The sequence below is a fragment of the Anomalospiza imberbis genome, chromosome 5, assembly GCF_031753505.1.
Source record: "Anomalospiza imberbis isolate Cuckoo-Finch-1a 21T00152 chromosome 5, ASM3175350v1, whole genome shotgun sequence".
Taxonomy (NCBI): Eukaryota; Metazoa; Chordata; class Aves; order Passeriformes; family Viduidae; genus Anomalospiza; species Anomalospiza imberbis.
Window position 1 is genome coordinate 69,568,209 of NC_089685.1, and position 14,884 is coordinate 69,583,092.

Genomic DNA, 14,884 nt, shown 5'->3' on the forward strand with positions numbered 1-14,884 from the left:
AGATAATAAATTTTAATATTAGTTCTGGCAGGGCTATTATAAATAATAAAATGTTGAGTTAGTCAGCTGAGGCCCAGCAGAAACGGGGAACTTCAGTGGGTTTTCCCACAAATGAAATGCAAGGAGGGAATTCCTATTTACCCGAAGCTGCGGAATTTTGTGCTGTGCTGTGTTTAACCATGTGCATGCACACACTTGTACACAGAGTGTGAAGGAAATGGCCTGAGTGCCAAGGCCCTTTTGCTGCTGCTGTGCTGCAGAACTCTCACAAATGTCAGATTTGCTTTCATTAGTGATGCAAGTGATCTGAAATAACTCTGTTTTGGGGTTTTAAATTGACTCAAGTTGTTTCCTGGTTTACAAGTGTTTCTTATTCTAGCCAGGTTTTGTAGAAAGAAGCATTTGGAAAATGCTCTGGGGCACATGATGGGATTCTTGGAGCTGCCCTGTGCAGGTCCAGAAGTTGGACTTCAGTCATCCTCGTGGGGCCCTTCCAACTCAGGATAGCCCATGATTCTGTGATTTGCACTGCATGGCTTGACAGTGATCTTAACATAATTATTGCTTTTCTGAGAAACCACACCAGAAATATGTGCTCTCCAGATTGTTAAAGGAACTAGGAAATGCCTGCCTGAACATGTGGTAGAATGCTTTTGAAGGAGAGTACAGATTTCTTAAGGTTGAAAACTCTGATACAAGTCTGAAAGTCTCTGTGACTTTTGGCTACAATTTTTTTTTTTTTTTTTTTTTTAAGCAAGAAAAATGTATTCATCCACTTCTTCAAAATTTTGGTTTTGGCCTCAGTGTTGGAAAACTCTTTTGTGCCGTGTTGCCTTATGTGGTCACTAGATGAATCTGTGCTGTTTGTGCACAGCTGCTTGAGTTGTGCATTTAGGTCAGGCTGTTTTTGTGACTGAGAATCTGTGTGAAGCTGTGTCTGCGTGCAGATTTGGAAAACATTCTGCTATCTTTTCCCCAGCTGCTTTTCCTGTCTGTGCTCTGCTGTTTCCAAAGCAATGTTTAGTTCACCGATTCTCTCCTCCCTTCAAACTTTCCCAAAACAAGAAGGGGAGAGGAAAAAAAAAGGAGAAAAAGCCAGGCTGGAAATTAATAGTGCCTTAAGAAGGAGGAGATTTGCCTGTTATAGAACCAACAGACCAAGCCGCACTTCCTAGAGGCAGCCTGTCACCTCCAAATGTGTGGAGGAAGGCATTTGAAATTTGGGTTCTGCTGTGTTGTGCTCTGCAGTGAGAGGGGAAACCCTCCTGGTGGGAGAGATCCTTCTGGAAAAGCTGTTGGGAAGTTCTGTAGCACAGCCCCTAGTTAGGGTGAGCTGTGGGCTCATCTTTGCTGAGGATTCTGGGGTGCAAAAGGATGATGATGAAATTAGGGATGTGCCAGAAGATGACAGGAGGGCCCCTGTGCTTAGGTCAGCATCCCATAAGAGACAGGAAAGTCCAGTAAAATATTGTGTCTGCTGGATTGAGGCCTGAACTCATGCATACTCTTCTGGGGACACAGTGATGTCTCTTTTTTTTTTTTTTTTTTTTTTTTTTTTTTTTTTTTTTTTTTTTGTTCTGGAAAAAGCCCTTTCTTAGCTGTCTTCCAGAGTACAGCTGCCTTTCAGACATGGAGGCTGCTCCAGCTCAAGGTGATCCACGGGAAGCTGTGCAAGGAGAGGGTTAGGTTGGACATTAGGGAAAGGTTTTTCACCCAGAGGGTGGCTGTGCACTGAACAGGCTCCCCAGGGACGTGGTGACAGCCCCAAGCCTGCCAGAGCTCAAGGAGCACTTGGACAATGCTTTCAAGCACAGGGTGGGGTTCTTGTTCTCTGCACAGCCAGGAGCAGGGCTTTGGTGATTCTCGTGGGACCCTGCCAACTCAGGATGTTCTAGGATTCTTTGATGCTTAGGGTGGAGTTGATAGAAATCACCCTGCAGAGCCATTCATTCATCTCCAGTGCTTATTGTTTAATGTGAAAAACAGGGGGAAACTTGGGGTTTAAATGAGTTCTGCTCACAGCTGTGAGTGGTGACACACAGAAGTTATATTTGCTAAGATGTGGAATGAAGAGGAATAATACTAGGGCGAAGCAGAGACTTATTCTGCAGCCATTCAAGTCCAGGTAACATTTTTTAATCAGTTCTGTGCTACGTTAGGCTCACTCTGGGTGTTTGTGTTTACAGAACTGGCACTGAAATGCTCAAAAAGCACGTGTGGATTGTGCCATTTAGGGACTTGCTGGATTAAGAGTGGATGATCTTAGTCCTTTCCAACTTAAATGTTTCTAATATCACTGTGGTCATCCTGAAATCAGAAGCAGTACTTGGAGTCAGTGAGGTAATCTTTCCTCTGAAGGTCTCTCTGACCATCCCCTGCTATCTCAGGCTGCTTCAGATTTGTATTTTCTCTGAGTCAAAGAATATTCTGTCCCACAATCTTGGTTTTTCCTCTCTCCTTTCTGTACCATAGCAAGCAGACAATTTAGAAATAAAAAAAAATAGCTGCCAGTTGCTTACTGATCATGGACAAAGTATTTATGTATTTTGCGACCTTAACATTATTTATCCCCTCTTCCTTTTTTATGACCCCTTTCTTTCTTCCTTCCTTCCTTCTGTAAAACAAACAAATAGACAAATTACAAAGAATCCTTTTCTCTGTTATATGGCTAGTTTGACATGCAGCAGGGAATGGTATTTCAAATGAATGATGTTTAAAAATGCCCCATATTCTGAGAGCTGAGCAGCTCAGCTTCCTCAATGCTGGACTGACAATCAATCACAGGCTGCTGAAATTTTAACACAATCCCCCCAGTGGAAGCAAGTCCCACTTTGGCTCCTTCCAAAGGGACTGCTTAATGAATAAGGACTGATTCTGTTTGGAAAAAAAACTGACCTGCCTCTGTTGAGAGTGTAAATAACAATAAGCATGTTCTGGGTTTAATGCTATTTTAATCCTGTTGAGGAGCACTTCATTTAAAATTGATTCTATCTATATAATTATTGCAACTCCAATTATTTTGATACACCCCAGTATATTAATGCCTTTTGAAAAGCAAAATAATAAATGTCATTAGCTAGTTCTGCAGCAGATCTCAAGTTACCTGTGCTATAATTATTTACATTAAAGATATTGTAAAAGAGCCTATAAGAAACAGTTTCAGTGTCTCTAATGCAGGATCAAAAAGAGTCTTTTAAGGTGGAGAGGAAAAAAGTTATTCTAGTAGGGGCAGATCTAAGATTCTTAATTTGAATAATTAAACCTGTTTTGTATTTTTAAGAGCATTTCTAGGAAATTACGAATTTATGGCATGATTGTTACTCAAGTCAGCCCTATTGTTAGGCTTAAAATGCCTTTGAAATTGTTCTTTTTATTCAGATGTTTTAGCATTCAAGGAGACAATTTTTTGCACAATGAACAGCAATTTTAACTATTGTTTTATCATCACTGTCTTGTTCTTTAGTGATCTTCTGATGACATGACTTTTAGCATTCATGATTCCTAGTTTGAGACTTTTTGTTGTCATTTTGATTTTAAGGTAGGTTTTTAGTTAGAGAAAGAATTCTTAACCGAATCTAATAAAGGATAAATAGTTTTCATAGCAGTTGTAGCTGGAAACCAATTTTTCTAATTTCAGGGAAACTAGAGAATCCAAAATTGTGTTCCTAAACTGAAGCTTAGTTTAAATGGTGGATTTCACATCTGAGCTTGAGTCTGGTTCTGGAGCCTTACACACTCCACAAAAATACTTTGTTTTTCAGTGTGGGATTTTTTTCTGAGTGTGGGAAAACAGAGATAACAGAAAATCAGAGTAGGATGATTTGGACAGAAGTTGTCACGTCCCATAGGAGGGTTCAGTTTCATGTGACTTCAGCCATTATTCTGTGCAGAGCAGGGAGATGTGTCATTCCTAAGCACAGCTTTTTGCTCATTGCACTGCAGAAGGAATGCAGAGCTGTCCCTTTTCTGTGTAAGAACCAGCTCAGGCAACAAAATTACCCAACCCTGTCACTGGGAGCCAGGAGTCCACCACACCTGTCAAACTGTGCTTGTAAATGAGCTCCTTGGCTCAAAGCCAGCATGAAATCTAGAGGCTGAAGATATTCAGTAGTGCATTACAGGAAAAGGATTTTATTCAGGGTACCTGTATATTACCTTTCAAATAGTGAAAGCCATTCAGTAAAATCCAGACTTTCTAATAACTAATCCCATTAAATTAAAGCTTCCCAATAAATGGAAGCTTTGCCAGCCTAGTGTTTAACACTCTCATCGAGAGACTTATTTATTTGAAAAATTGCTTATTTCTTTAATAGCAATTGAAACTATTAATTCCAAATTTGCTGTTCGGTAAAATACATTTTATGTTTCATGAATATTGTGTGCTTTCTTAGTTTTAGCCCAAGCTTTTACAAGTGAAATCAATTTCTTTCCTCAAGTCTATTCATCGTGAGAAAATATAAATCCTGTCTTTTATGAAACTGTCATAGTTCCTAAGAAATATTAGACCCTAGGGCCCACTACTCCATTTAAAACATTCTTCATGTTCCTACAATCTTTTTTTTTTTTAACAATCCCTTTGCTTGTTTGATGACTTTTACTCTTCCCCTTCTCATTTAGTGAAATTCAATATTATGTCCCTATTCTGTTTTTTTTAAACACAACTTCATGGAACATACTAAAAAGCAGGGGTTTAGTATTTTTTAAAAGGGAATATAGCCACGATTATCACATTGTCTGTATTCTTAATTTTCCTCTCTTGTATTTTTTGTTTGCTTGCATGTTCTTTGAAAGATGTAGGGAGTCCAGATGAATTGAAAAAGAACCCAAGCTATGTAAGGCTGTATTCTCAAGTAATATTTACATCCCTGAAGAAGTTGAGAAATACATCCTGGGATTTAAAAAAAATGCACAGAGGCACTTATTTTTTTTCTTAAATGTTCTGAAAATTCTGATTATATGCTGTTTGCAGAGCTGATGAAACAATGCTTATTATTAATTAATTATTAAATAATTTTTTTTTTTACCTTTTCAATGCTTTCTTTTCCTGGCTCATTTGCTCAGGATTGGGCTTGTATCCAGGCTTACTATGGCTAGATCCTTCTTTTCTGAGAGGCCCAAGTGCAGCAACAGCAGGAGGAAGGGGAGCAAAGCTGTGTTCCCAAGGGAATTTGGGGGAGGGAAAACAAGCCTCACTGAAAGAAGTTTCTCGAGATGCTCTGGCTGATGAATTAACTCGGGTAGCTCAGAGTAAAAGGTGATTTGGAGTCTGAGGTGTTGGTGGCGTGGGTTTTTTTTTTTTACCAAATTTTTTCTCTTTGATTTTAGTTTGAGCAGTTGATACCAAATGCAGATGAGATTCCTGTCACCTAACTCTAGTTATCTGAAAGTTAAGTGCTCGTTTTCAGCTAATTGTCTAGACGCTCTGTATCATCAATGAAGCAATAGAGGCACTTCGGCAGTGATTAATCCCATCCTAAAATAGATGTCTAAACTGGGATGAATTGGAAGAAGCTGTCTTCCTCCACCAAACAGCAGGAGAGCACTGACAGCTGGTTAGACACAGAGGAGCTGAAGACAGGCGAGATGGTCCCCCTCTTCTCTCTCTCTGTGGTTTCACTGAATTTAGGGTAGGAGTTCCATCTTTCAGTGGTTGTGGAATAGTTTGACCACGTGAAACAGATGCTGGTATCAAATCCACCAGATTCAGGAGTGCAGAAAGCAGAAATGAATGTTCCCAGCTGCACTGGTTCTTTGCTGGGGTTTGCCAAAAGGCTGCTGAAAATACAAAAGCTGGTGCATAAAGCCTTGCTCATATTCCAGGCTGGGATCAGCATCCACCCACAGGGAAGGCTCCACTTGGTTGCTCCTCTGTACGAACAGTGTCCCAATGACACTTCACAGCTCTCCTCTCACTTTATTTGTTTTCTGAAACATAAATATTCTAACTGAAACACAAATTAAGCACACAGTGTGTGTGCAACATAACTCTAAAGTAACTGGGATGGAAAGCATTTCAAGCTGGCAGAAATATTAGACAAGTTTAATACCATATAAATGGTTTTCTCAATAAAATTCGGAATTGATATAATTAATTAGAACATTAATGAAGGTTGAAACTTTCCTCAATAAAGAGTAATTAGTAACACTTTTACAGTAAGAATCCTGTGCGGTAATTTTTATTCCCATGTGGTTTTTTTTGTGCAATGAAGTGAATATGCCATTTAACATTAAATTTAACAAAAATGTTTCTATTTGGAGGTATATTTTATAACCAAAACAAACCAACTGAAGGCAGTTATTAAACTTTCTTTTTTCTCTCCAGAACTAAGGTTATGCTGAATGTTTTTCATAATTGGATAGCAATGTTTTTCAGATGGTAGTGAACCCTTCACTGAGAAAGTGTGGGCAAACCCACACCTTATCCCACACTATATCATTTCTGTGATATAGGATGTCACCTCTAGGAAAATTTGCTTAACAATTTAAAGGATTTTAAAGGTTTTTAAACCTGCACTGATCCTGGGCTGAGGTAGGAGAAAATAACACTGTCAGATTCTCGTTGAGGTCTGCCCATCTGTGAAATATTTTCCCTGGATTTTGGTAGCAATGTAAGTATGCCAGTGAAAAAAATGACTGAGTTTCTACGAAGCATTTTGGTTCTTGAGCTACTCATTGTTTTTTTTGTCTTCCCTTTGTTACTTTAGTTCAAGGAAAGGAATACCCAAGGATGGGAGTTTCTGCTAGGTTGTTATCAGATTTTTCTCTTATTCATATTTAAAAGCACTTATTATGCTTACATTTTTCTGATGCTATCTTTACATAAGAACTGCAAATTCTTAAAGTAGGCACAGAAGTCTGTGCTGCAAGTCCACGTTTCTTTGCTTGTTGTATGTTATAGTGGAAGCAGGCTGGTCAGTAAGCTGCATAGTTCTATGATCATGGTGCACAATGCAGCATCTTTTCTCATCTGTTCCTGCAGCTGTACAAAACAAGATGCTGTGGATGTTTCAAAACCAGAAGATTCTTGTTTTACTTCCATCAGAACATAACTTCTGCTAGCATTCTGATACTTGTTGTTCTTTAATTAAGGTGATTGTTTTTCTCTTGCCGAACTGTGACTACAAAGACATACACATCATGGGTTATTTTTTAATCCTTTTAATAATAATAATAATAATGATTAAAAAAAACCCTTGTTGCAATTACTTTTCCATTTATTATCATGGTGGGTTTTTACAAAGGGATTTACCAAGCAGATTTCTGGAGCTCTTAGTGGAGTTGAAAGGTAGCCTATGCATGTCCTTGTACATGCACAGTGGAATGGTGAACATAAATCACATACCCACACACACACACACACAGAGAACAAGGCACTGCTAAGACTGTACAAGTAATAAACGACCAAGAGGTTGCTGATACATTAAAAACTGAGCTTCTCAAGAGCCACCTCAACGCCCTAGAGCCGTGCATGGTTCTGGGGCTGTGTGCTTGGCAGCCCTGCCGTGTCCCTCTTGCCATAGGTGTTGGAGCCCACGTTGGTGGGTGGGTAAAGGGCCCCCAGGCCGCTGCTGGAGCGCACCAGGAAGTCGGCCAGCCGCTGTGTCACACACGTGGCCGTGTTGCATTTCCTCTTCTCCAGCTGGTGGCTGCCAAGGGGGAGCAGAGAGAGCCAAGGTTAAGCCAAGCGATGAGCAATCGAGTGAGCCGCTTCTCATAGTCATTTGAGCTCTGCTAATGTGGGAGTTCTTTTAATGTGTGCACAAATATGAGAACGTTAGAATCTTCCCACCACCTACTTTGTGCCTGAAAAAAATCCTTGTGCTGGGTGCTATTATCTGTTTTAATGATGGGGGTTATTCAAATGCAGAGACCTGAACAGTCATATGTCGTTTTTATTGATATCCTGCGCAGCACTTTATGACACCCAGAAAACCTGTAATGATAGTATAGGTAAGACACTAAGTGAAAGCAATGACTAAATGTTTAACTTTCAGCTGAACTTCTAAATCTATTTAGAGTTCTTGCTGACATCATGAGGATTACTAACATAGTGATGATCACTAACATTTATTTAGTTCTCGTGATTCCACAGAATCGTATCCTGCTCTCACTGAAGTGACTGGTAATATTCCAGTCCACACCAAGTGGGCTAAACCCAAAGGTTTTCTCCCATCTGCACCACATCTCATGAGGGGTAGCAGGCATTGCCAGCTTCTGCCAGCCTCAGTACCACTTAGGATGGTCTTTAGCTCTGTCTCTCCACCACTTAGCTCTGGCTAAACTGCCACATCCTTTTTGGAACACCAGCAACTTGGAAGTTCTGTCGTGGTGAGAGAGAATCCTTTGCTGACTGATACTTTAAAAAGAGTGTCCAAGGAGGAATCCGTATCTAAAAGTAACATTGTATGATTTGAACCAACAGACCATTTGCAGAACTCCATGTAAAATTTATGTAGCATGAGGGTTTTTTTTTAATTGTAATAAAATGGTTAGCTTGAGAGAACTTGGGTTTTCGAATTTGTTCCTTAGACTGCTGTGTTGTTCCTTCGGACAGAAATGCTTGCTGAGATTCCTACTGAGTTATTGCTTATTTTCTTGGACTTCTTCATGCTGATATGCCATGAGTTAGACACCAGTTTGTGACTAAAATTTACTGTGAAGAGCAACAATATCCTAGTTTCAAACTCTGAGCAGTTACCAGTACGTTCCTTTGCTTACTGATTATTAAATCATCATCTATAAATGTCATATAACTTTTTGAAGTTATTTGTGTTGATCTGAGAATCCAAGTGGAATAGCAGCTGTGAAAGGAATGTCTGTATTATACTGGCTCTTCATTGGTAGATGTGCAGCAATTTTTAAGCAATTAATATTTTAAATGTGTAATTGCGTTAAAAGAAAATTGTTGGACATGGCTTTATATAACCTCTACTTGACTTTCATGGGTATTTCTATCGGGTTTAATCAAGTCTTTAACATACAAGGTTCAAAGAGCAGCTGGTTCTCACAGAGATCCTGCTTTGTTTGTGGAGGCAGAATTCTCTTTTCCATTAAAGCTGCAAAATCAAGTTGACAACTCCAGCCCTTACAGGAAGCTGCTGGGTTTCTACCTCATGTCCAGCCTGGCTGAAGCCACCACCCCTTTTAGCTTTAAATGAATATTTGCAGCCAGGAGACAATTCACCCAGTGAGACATGGTTCTAGGCCCCAGAAAAGCAGATAAGGCACACCACACCCATCAAGGTGATGCCTTGTGTTTGAATATTACAGTTTGTTTTTTTTTTTTTTTTTAGGTGATAGCTGTAAAAACGTTAGAATTTCGTCTTTGTTAAAAAATACTTTGGAAGGTACAAAAATTGTCATGTAATAGTATTTTTAAAATATATATTCAAGGAGAGAGTAACAGGCAACTATATATGTGTATGTATTTACTGAGTTCATCTATAACAGAATTGTCATTGAAAGAAATTCACTCAAAAGCCTGACAAAACTAGATGAACTTGAAGGTCTCTTCCACCTTGATGATTGTGAAAATCATCAAGTAGAACAGTGAAAAGTAGAATAGTTCAGTGCTGCTTATTTTTTAGTACAAATTGCAAATAAATCTTGAAATGGTTTTTATTCATTAAAAAGTTGCCTGAAATTGAATTTATGAATTTATAAATGAGAATGTGTTTCAGACAAGTGAAACTCTATCAGAACCGATTTCTTCTTTTCCTTCTTCCTGTGATAAAATTAATATTTAATTCTGTGATTAAAAAAATTGCTTAATTACTGACTGAAAGCATTTATACTATAAAATAATTCCATTCTGGCAGAGAATGCTAGTGTTATTAAGAAGGGTGTGTTTTTGTTTTTTTTTCCTCTTCAGGCTTGGAAATCTGACAATTTTTTTAAAAAGGAAGGCACTTGCAATACACACCTTTCTTCTCAAGGTAATATGCTATTTACAGCCTCTTTAATTTATGAAAGTGTTATAATTGCATTTGCAACTTTGTCCCTGGATTTCACTTTCTACCCTGAACGCTTCGATCTTTATGTTACAGAAAAGCTGGTCTTTATGCTTACTCTATTTAGTAGAAGGATATTTTAATCTCTTTTTTTGAGAAAAACAGCTGAAGTCTCTCAAGTAGCAGGATATCACTGGAACAAAGTTTGCTTCACGGCTCAATCTGATATGGCTGGAAGAAACAAGGGAAAATCAATACCTTTTTGTCTTTGCTGCTGGTTGTTCTGGCATTTCCTCACTAAGTGCTGAGAGTGTGTTATGTGACATTACAGGCAACATCCATCCTTGTCTCTTGGAAGTACCATCAGATAGATCATCAGCCACAGACAGTAATCTTTGAACAACAATAAAAGAGTGAGCTTGAATAACTCTATTTTTGTAATATTTGGGACATGGAAAGCAAAAGCATCTCATGCACTAATCTGAATGCCTTTTTCCCTAAAGAGAAATAAACATGATTATTTGTTACTCACCTCTCAATAGGTGTAGCTTCCAAACAGCTCAGAGTGACAGAAAGTGCAATGAAGAAAACCGACAGCTTTAGGTTGCACATCCTTCCTTCCAAACTTTCTGAAAAGAACAATGATTCAAAACTGAAGGCTAACCCAAATACTCTTCAGCATATCCTGTTATTGATGCCATAAATCAGGGGCAGCTAGTCTTTTTCACAGGCTGGAGTGAGAAAAATGATCCCCTCAAGTTTAGTGACAAAACTGAGTTTCAGAAATATAGCTCTCAGGAATAAATGCTCATTTTCCATCCAGCAGTTTCAATCCTATCCCTTACCTCTGGTTTGTGTTTCCTGACACATCCCAGTCTCAAATTCTAGTCCCCAGTGCAGTTTACTTTAAAGTTGTCTATGTTTTTCCTGAAAAATGCTCATGATTAATAATATTGTGCTTTTTAAAGCACATCTGTTGCACTGCAGGTAAGGTAAGAAAAAAGGGAAATGATTTACCTTGTTGTGGCCACGGATCTAACTGGAGAAGCCAGCAAGCCCTCTTGGTTAGCAAGAAGTGTGCATGCAACAGTTCCACGCTTGCATCTAGCTCTGGAGTATCCTTTTCCCTCTTCCTTTCTGGCTCTTATATATCCTTGACACCTTTCTCAGCTCTGACATCAGGCAGCACAGAGAGACTGTCGTTAGTTCCAGTCCCTATAGACAGAAAGTGCCCCAGAGAGGAGCAGAGGCAGGTGGGTCATTATTGCACTAGAGCATCAGGAAATATTCACCTGGTGTGTGCAGAATGCCCTGCTGAAGGTGCTGCAATAGCATCCTGCACATCAGAAATGTAGCCTCAATTTTGCAGCTCTGATGAGCTGCTGAGGTAATATTCCCTGTGGGTGTTTTTGAGGGCTAAATAAGGTAACAAAAGTTACAGAGCAAATGAAACACCAGGCCACTGGTAATTGAAATACGGGAAAACGTATCTCAGGAAAGATGGAAGAGTTAAAATTGTGGAGGTTTGCTGCAGAGTATAGATCAGAAAGAAAAGGTGTCTGAAGGGAGAAAAGCTGTATGATGAATAAGAAAAGAGTGAAAGTTGTTTAAATTGACAGCTACAGTTCTCATTCAGGGTAACATGGTAGAAATCATGTACATTTTTCAGTCAAGTCTAAATGTGAATGAAAATTCTGTCACTATGAATGTAAAATCTCATGTTTTACTAACACAGGTGGATTCTTTGTCATGCGTGAAAATTGAGTCAATTAATACTTTTCAGAAGGCAAAGACTAGGATTAAAAAGCCAGGAAATGTCAGAATAAAACTACCTGTGCAAATTTATTTGTCTAGTATGCAATGAGTACGGCTTAGGGAAAAATGTACAGCTTTTAATAGACTAAATCCAGTGTTAATGGATTACCTAATTGCAGATTTCCAAGGATACAGATTAGAACCATTTACCTCTGATTTCAGTGGAAATTAGGCAAATCAGGTTTTTTCCCCCCCTCTGTCTCCTTAATTTCTCCTAGGTACCCCAGTGCCTTTGGAAAACAGGTCTTTTAATTCTTTATAAGGTCAAGGTTCTGTCACAAAAGCTGAGCAAAAGTTCTCTGTGATAAGAAGTTACCATGTACATCTTTTCTACCCCCAAGAACACGAATTCGTTCAGAGCTGCTTCAGTGCCAAGTGCATTGCCTGAACTGGAAACCCCCTTCTTTGTTGGTTTAGTCTGTAGTAGCAGATTTTCCTTGCAATGGCTCAAGTTCCAGTGCTGGCTCACTTCAGGCTACTCGAGGTGAATACAGAAGGAATATTTAGCTGGGATAGTAGCTTCCTAACTTGATTACAGCAGTCTGCAAATGAGGCTCTAGAGAGTGACTAAATGTTTACTAATTGTTGTAGGTGTTGCCTTGGCGTATTTTTTTTTTTTGTGTTGTAGTTGTTTTTTTTTTTTTTTTTTTTTTGTTTGTTTAGAGGGAGCTACTGCTGGATATTTTTCTCTCTGTTTTTATATGATTATACACTTTTTTTTTACCAGGTTCCTGTTATTCCCTCTCTGGATGGACAGTCCCGGTGTAAGAGAAGTAAGTGCAGTATTTTATCTTCGCCATGACAGTAAGTTCCGTGCAACATCTGAAACAAGTTTATCTCTCCAGAGACTCACTGTAGAATTTGACTATGATGAAATAACATTCTGGTGTTAATTTCACAGTGGCAATTTTGCTCCTCTGAAATGAAGGCATGATTAAACCCATTTTACAGAGATTGTATTGTGCTGAAAAATAATTATACAGATACTCTGCCTGGGGATTGACATCCGCCAATCTTGGATATTGAACTTGAAAATGCCTTATTGTGCTTTTTCCTGGGTGGAAAGAGATCTGTGTGCCACTGACACTCAGCAGTGGTCTTTACACTTAGCCCGTGTGAGAGGTGTTGTTTCAAATCCTGGAAAGCAATGGATAGATAAGTTCGTGTTTAAGACTTTAAAAGACTTCAATCACTACTCAATCTCTTCTGTTTTAAGGCAACTGAGTGGTTTCTTTATCAAACTTGAATCAAGCTATGGCTTGAGAGAAATAAAATGAAACACCAACTTTCAAAGAAATATTGATCCCAAATTCTAATTGCAGCTGTCCTGCAAAGTAGATGGGGGTGGGGGGGAGCCCCTAATGCTTTGAGAGAAGAAGAGAAAGGCTCCTTCTTGAGTGCATTGTGGAAATGAAAGTAGGCTCATGATGTCCCAGGAGCACTGCCAGCCTCCTGGGCTGCACAGCATCTTGGCAGGGTCAGCAAGAAGTCTATCCAGCAATTAGTCACATGTAAAGCTAACAAAAGTAAGGTTTTGCAGCTCCTGCTGCAAGTTCTCTTAAGCAGGAGTAGTGTTTTCCTCCACAAACAGGAATGGAATATTAAATTGTGGAATCTCTTTGACAGCAGAACAGTTCATCACTCGAGTTTCAAGATGGTGGCACTAAATACTTTACAGTCAGTGCCATTCAATGAGTGGTTGGAAAGCTATTTTTACCACTGACAAAGTTCCTCAACCTTGACCTTAGAAAAAACCCTTTATTCCTGTGCATGACAGCATATAGTTGTTGTCAACATAGAGTTCTCTAACATGTGTAGTGTCAGCCTAAGGAAAAAGAAAATCAAGTGCTCTGATTAAAGAAATCTGTGATCACTTCTATTTGGAGTAGTAATGGTAATTTTAGATATTTATACTGGTGTTTAAGTCTTTGTGCAAAGATTTGTCTAAAGAATTGTGCCTGTAAGAGGGTTAGCTGACACCAGAGCTGAGGTTCAAAACCAATCCAGATGTGTTTTGCCAGGTCCCTGATTCCTTCTGGAATCTGCCTAAATGTCTGGAACTGCAGAATGCTGCCCATGCTCTGCACCGGGGTGCCCTGGCAGCAGAGGAACAGGGGAGCAGCATTGGCTCAAGTGTCTGCTGCTTTCGTGTCCTGGGGAGTGGGACTTGTGTCACTAAATGTCAGGGGAATAGAGACATCATCCTAGGGCCTGTTTCTAATGCAGGAGTCTAAACCAGCTTAGATGGGCTGTGCCTGTTTCTCTTTTTTGCCTACAAAAGCAGCCTTGGGTGACTGCTCAGGTGCAGGTGTTTACACTGTGGGTGTCAAAATGCAAATAAAATTAATTCCACCGGGGTGCTTCAACGCTCTTATGTGCTCAGTGCCTGAGATTAAAGGTTGTCTCCCTCTTTCTCACACTTTCCTTTTCCTTAGACTGTTCTTGGCACCTGCTGGGCAGCTGGTTCCCACTTTTAATGGCTGCTTTTCAATGTCTGAGTTCTAAATTTGCTTAATAATATTAATGAGACACGTTAAGACTCTTGCTAGTGGATGTGTCTCCCCCATTTGGGAGTGCCAGGGCCACCTTACCTGGTGCAGGCACTTCCCCAGGTGTGTGAGGCAGCTGTGCAGCTGTGCGAGGCAGCTGTCTCCAGTAAATTATCCTGTTGCTCAGTTACCTGGAGCTGGGAGTGTGTGAACAACTCGTGGATTAGTCGGCCTGTTGTATCAAAATGGAAAAAGGAAAGGTTTAGTCATTAGCTTGCAATTTCAATTTCAACTATTTCAATACTTATTTCAATTTTTTGGATAAGCCAGCAATCAGAACAGCAGCAGCATTGCCATCAATCAGTGTAAACATTGCCAGCAATGACACAGAGTGGTGTGTGTGTCACAGCTTGTAGCTGTTACGTGAGCGGAGCAGAATGTTTAATGCAATTGTTTATACCAATTTTAGTAGCCTTTAATTCTTTTTTAATTAAGCTGTAAACCAAAAGTCAAGCATAAAAAAGAGGTTTCATTGATAGTGTCAGCACCTCTGAAAAAGTCAAAGTACCCCATATGGCCAAATCTGAAATTAGAAGAGTAAATCAGGTTTTCTGCTGTCATTTTTTATGT

At 39.5% G+C, this 14,884-nt stretch overlaps 2 protein-coding genes across 3 annotated transcripts in view; one reads left to right on the forward strand and one right to left on the reverse strand.

Annotated features, from left to right (window-relative positions):
• Positions 1-7,139: 7,139 nt before the first annotated feature.
• On the reverse strand, positions 7,140-11,117 carry IAPP (islet amyloid polypeptide). The gene is made up of 4 exons (XM_068191881.1): positions 10,968-11,117; positions 10,483-10,579; positions 10,209-10,343; positions 7,140-7,646 (listed from the first exon to the last, which is right to left on the reverse strand). The coding sequence occupies exons 2-4, from the start codon at positions 10,560-10,562 to the stop codon at positions 7,457-7,459; spliced, it is 405 nt and encodes a 134-aa protein (XP_068047982.1). The 5' UTR covers positions 10,563-10,579; positions 10,968-11,117; the 3' UTR covers positions 7,140-7,456.
• LOC137474865 (solute carrier organic anion transporter family member 1A2-like) overlaps positions 9,171-14,884 on the forward strand; it is a 32,042-nt gene continuing 26,328 nt past the window's right edge. Inside the window, exons 1-3 of one of the 2 annotated variants that reach the window (XM_068191869.1) lie at positions 9,171-9,243; positions 9,872-9,935; positions 12,493-12,538. In XM_068191869.1, the coding sequence (XP_068047970.1) occupies positions 12,515-12,538 (24 nt within the window). In that variant the 5' untranslated portion in view covers positions 9,171-9,243; positions 9,872-9,935; positions 12,493-12,514. Of the gene's footprint in view, positions 9,244-9,871; positions 9,936-12,049; positions 12,250-12,492; positions 12,539-14,884 lie in introns of those variants that run through there. The other variant, XM_068191868.1, reaches the window with a different exon arrangement.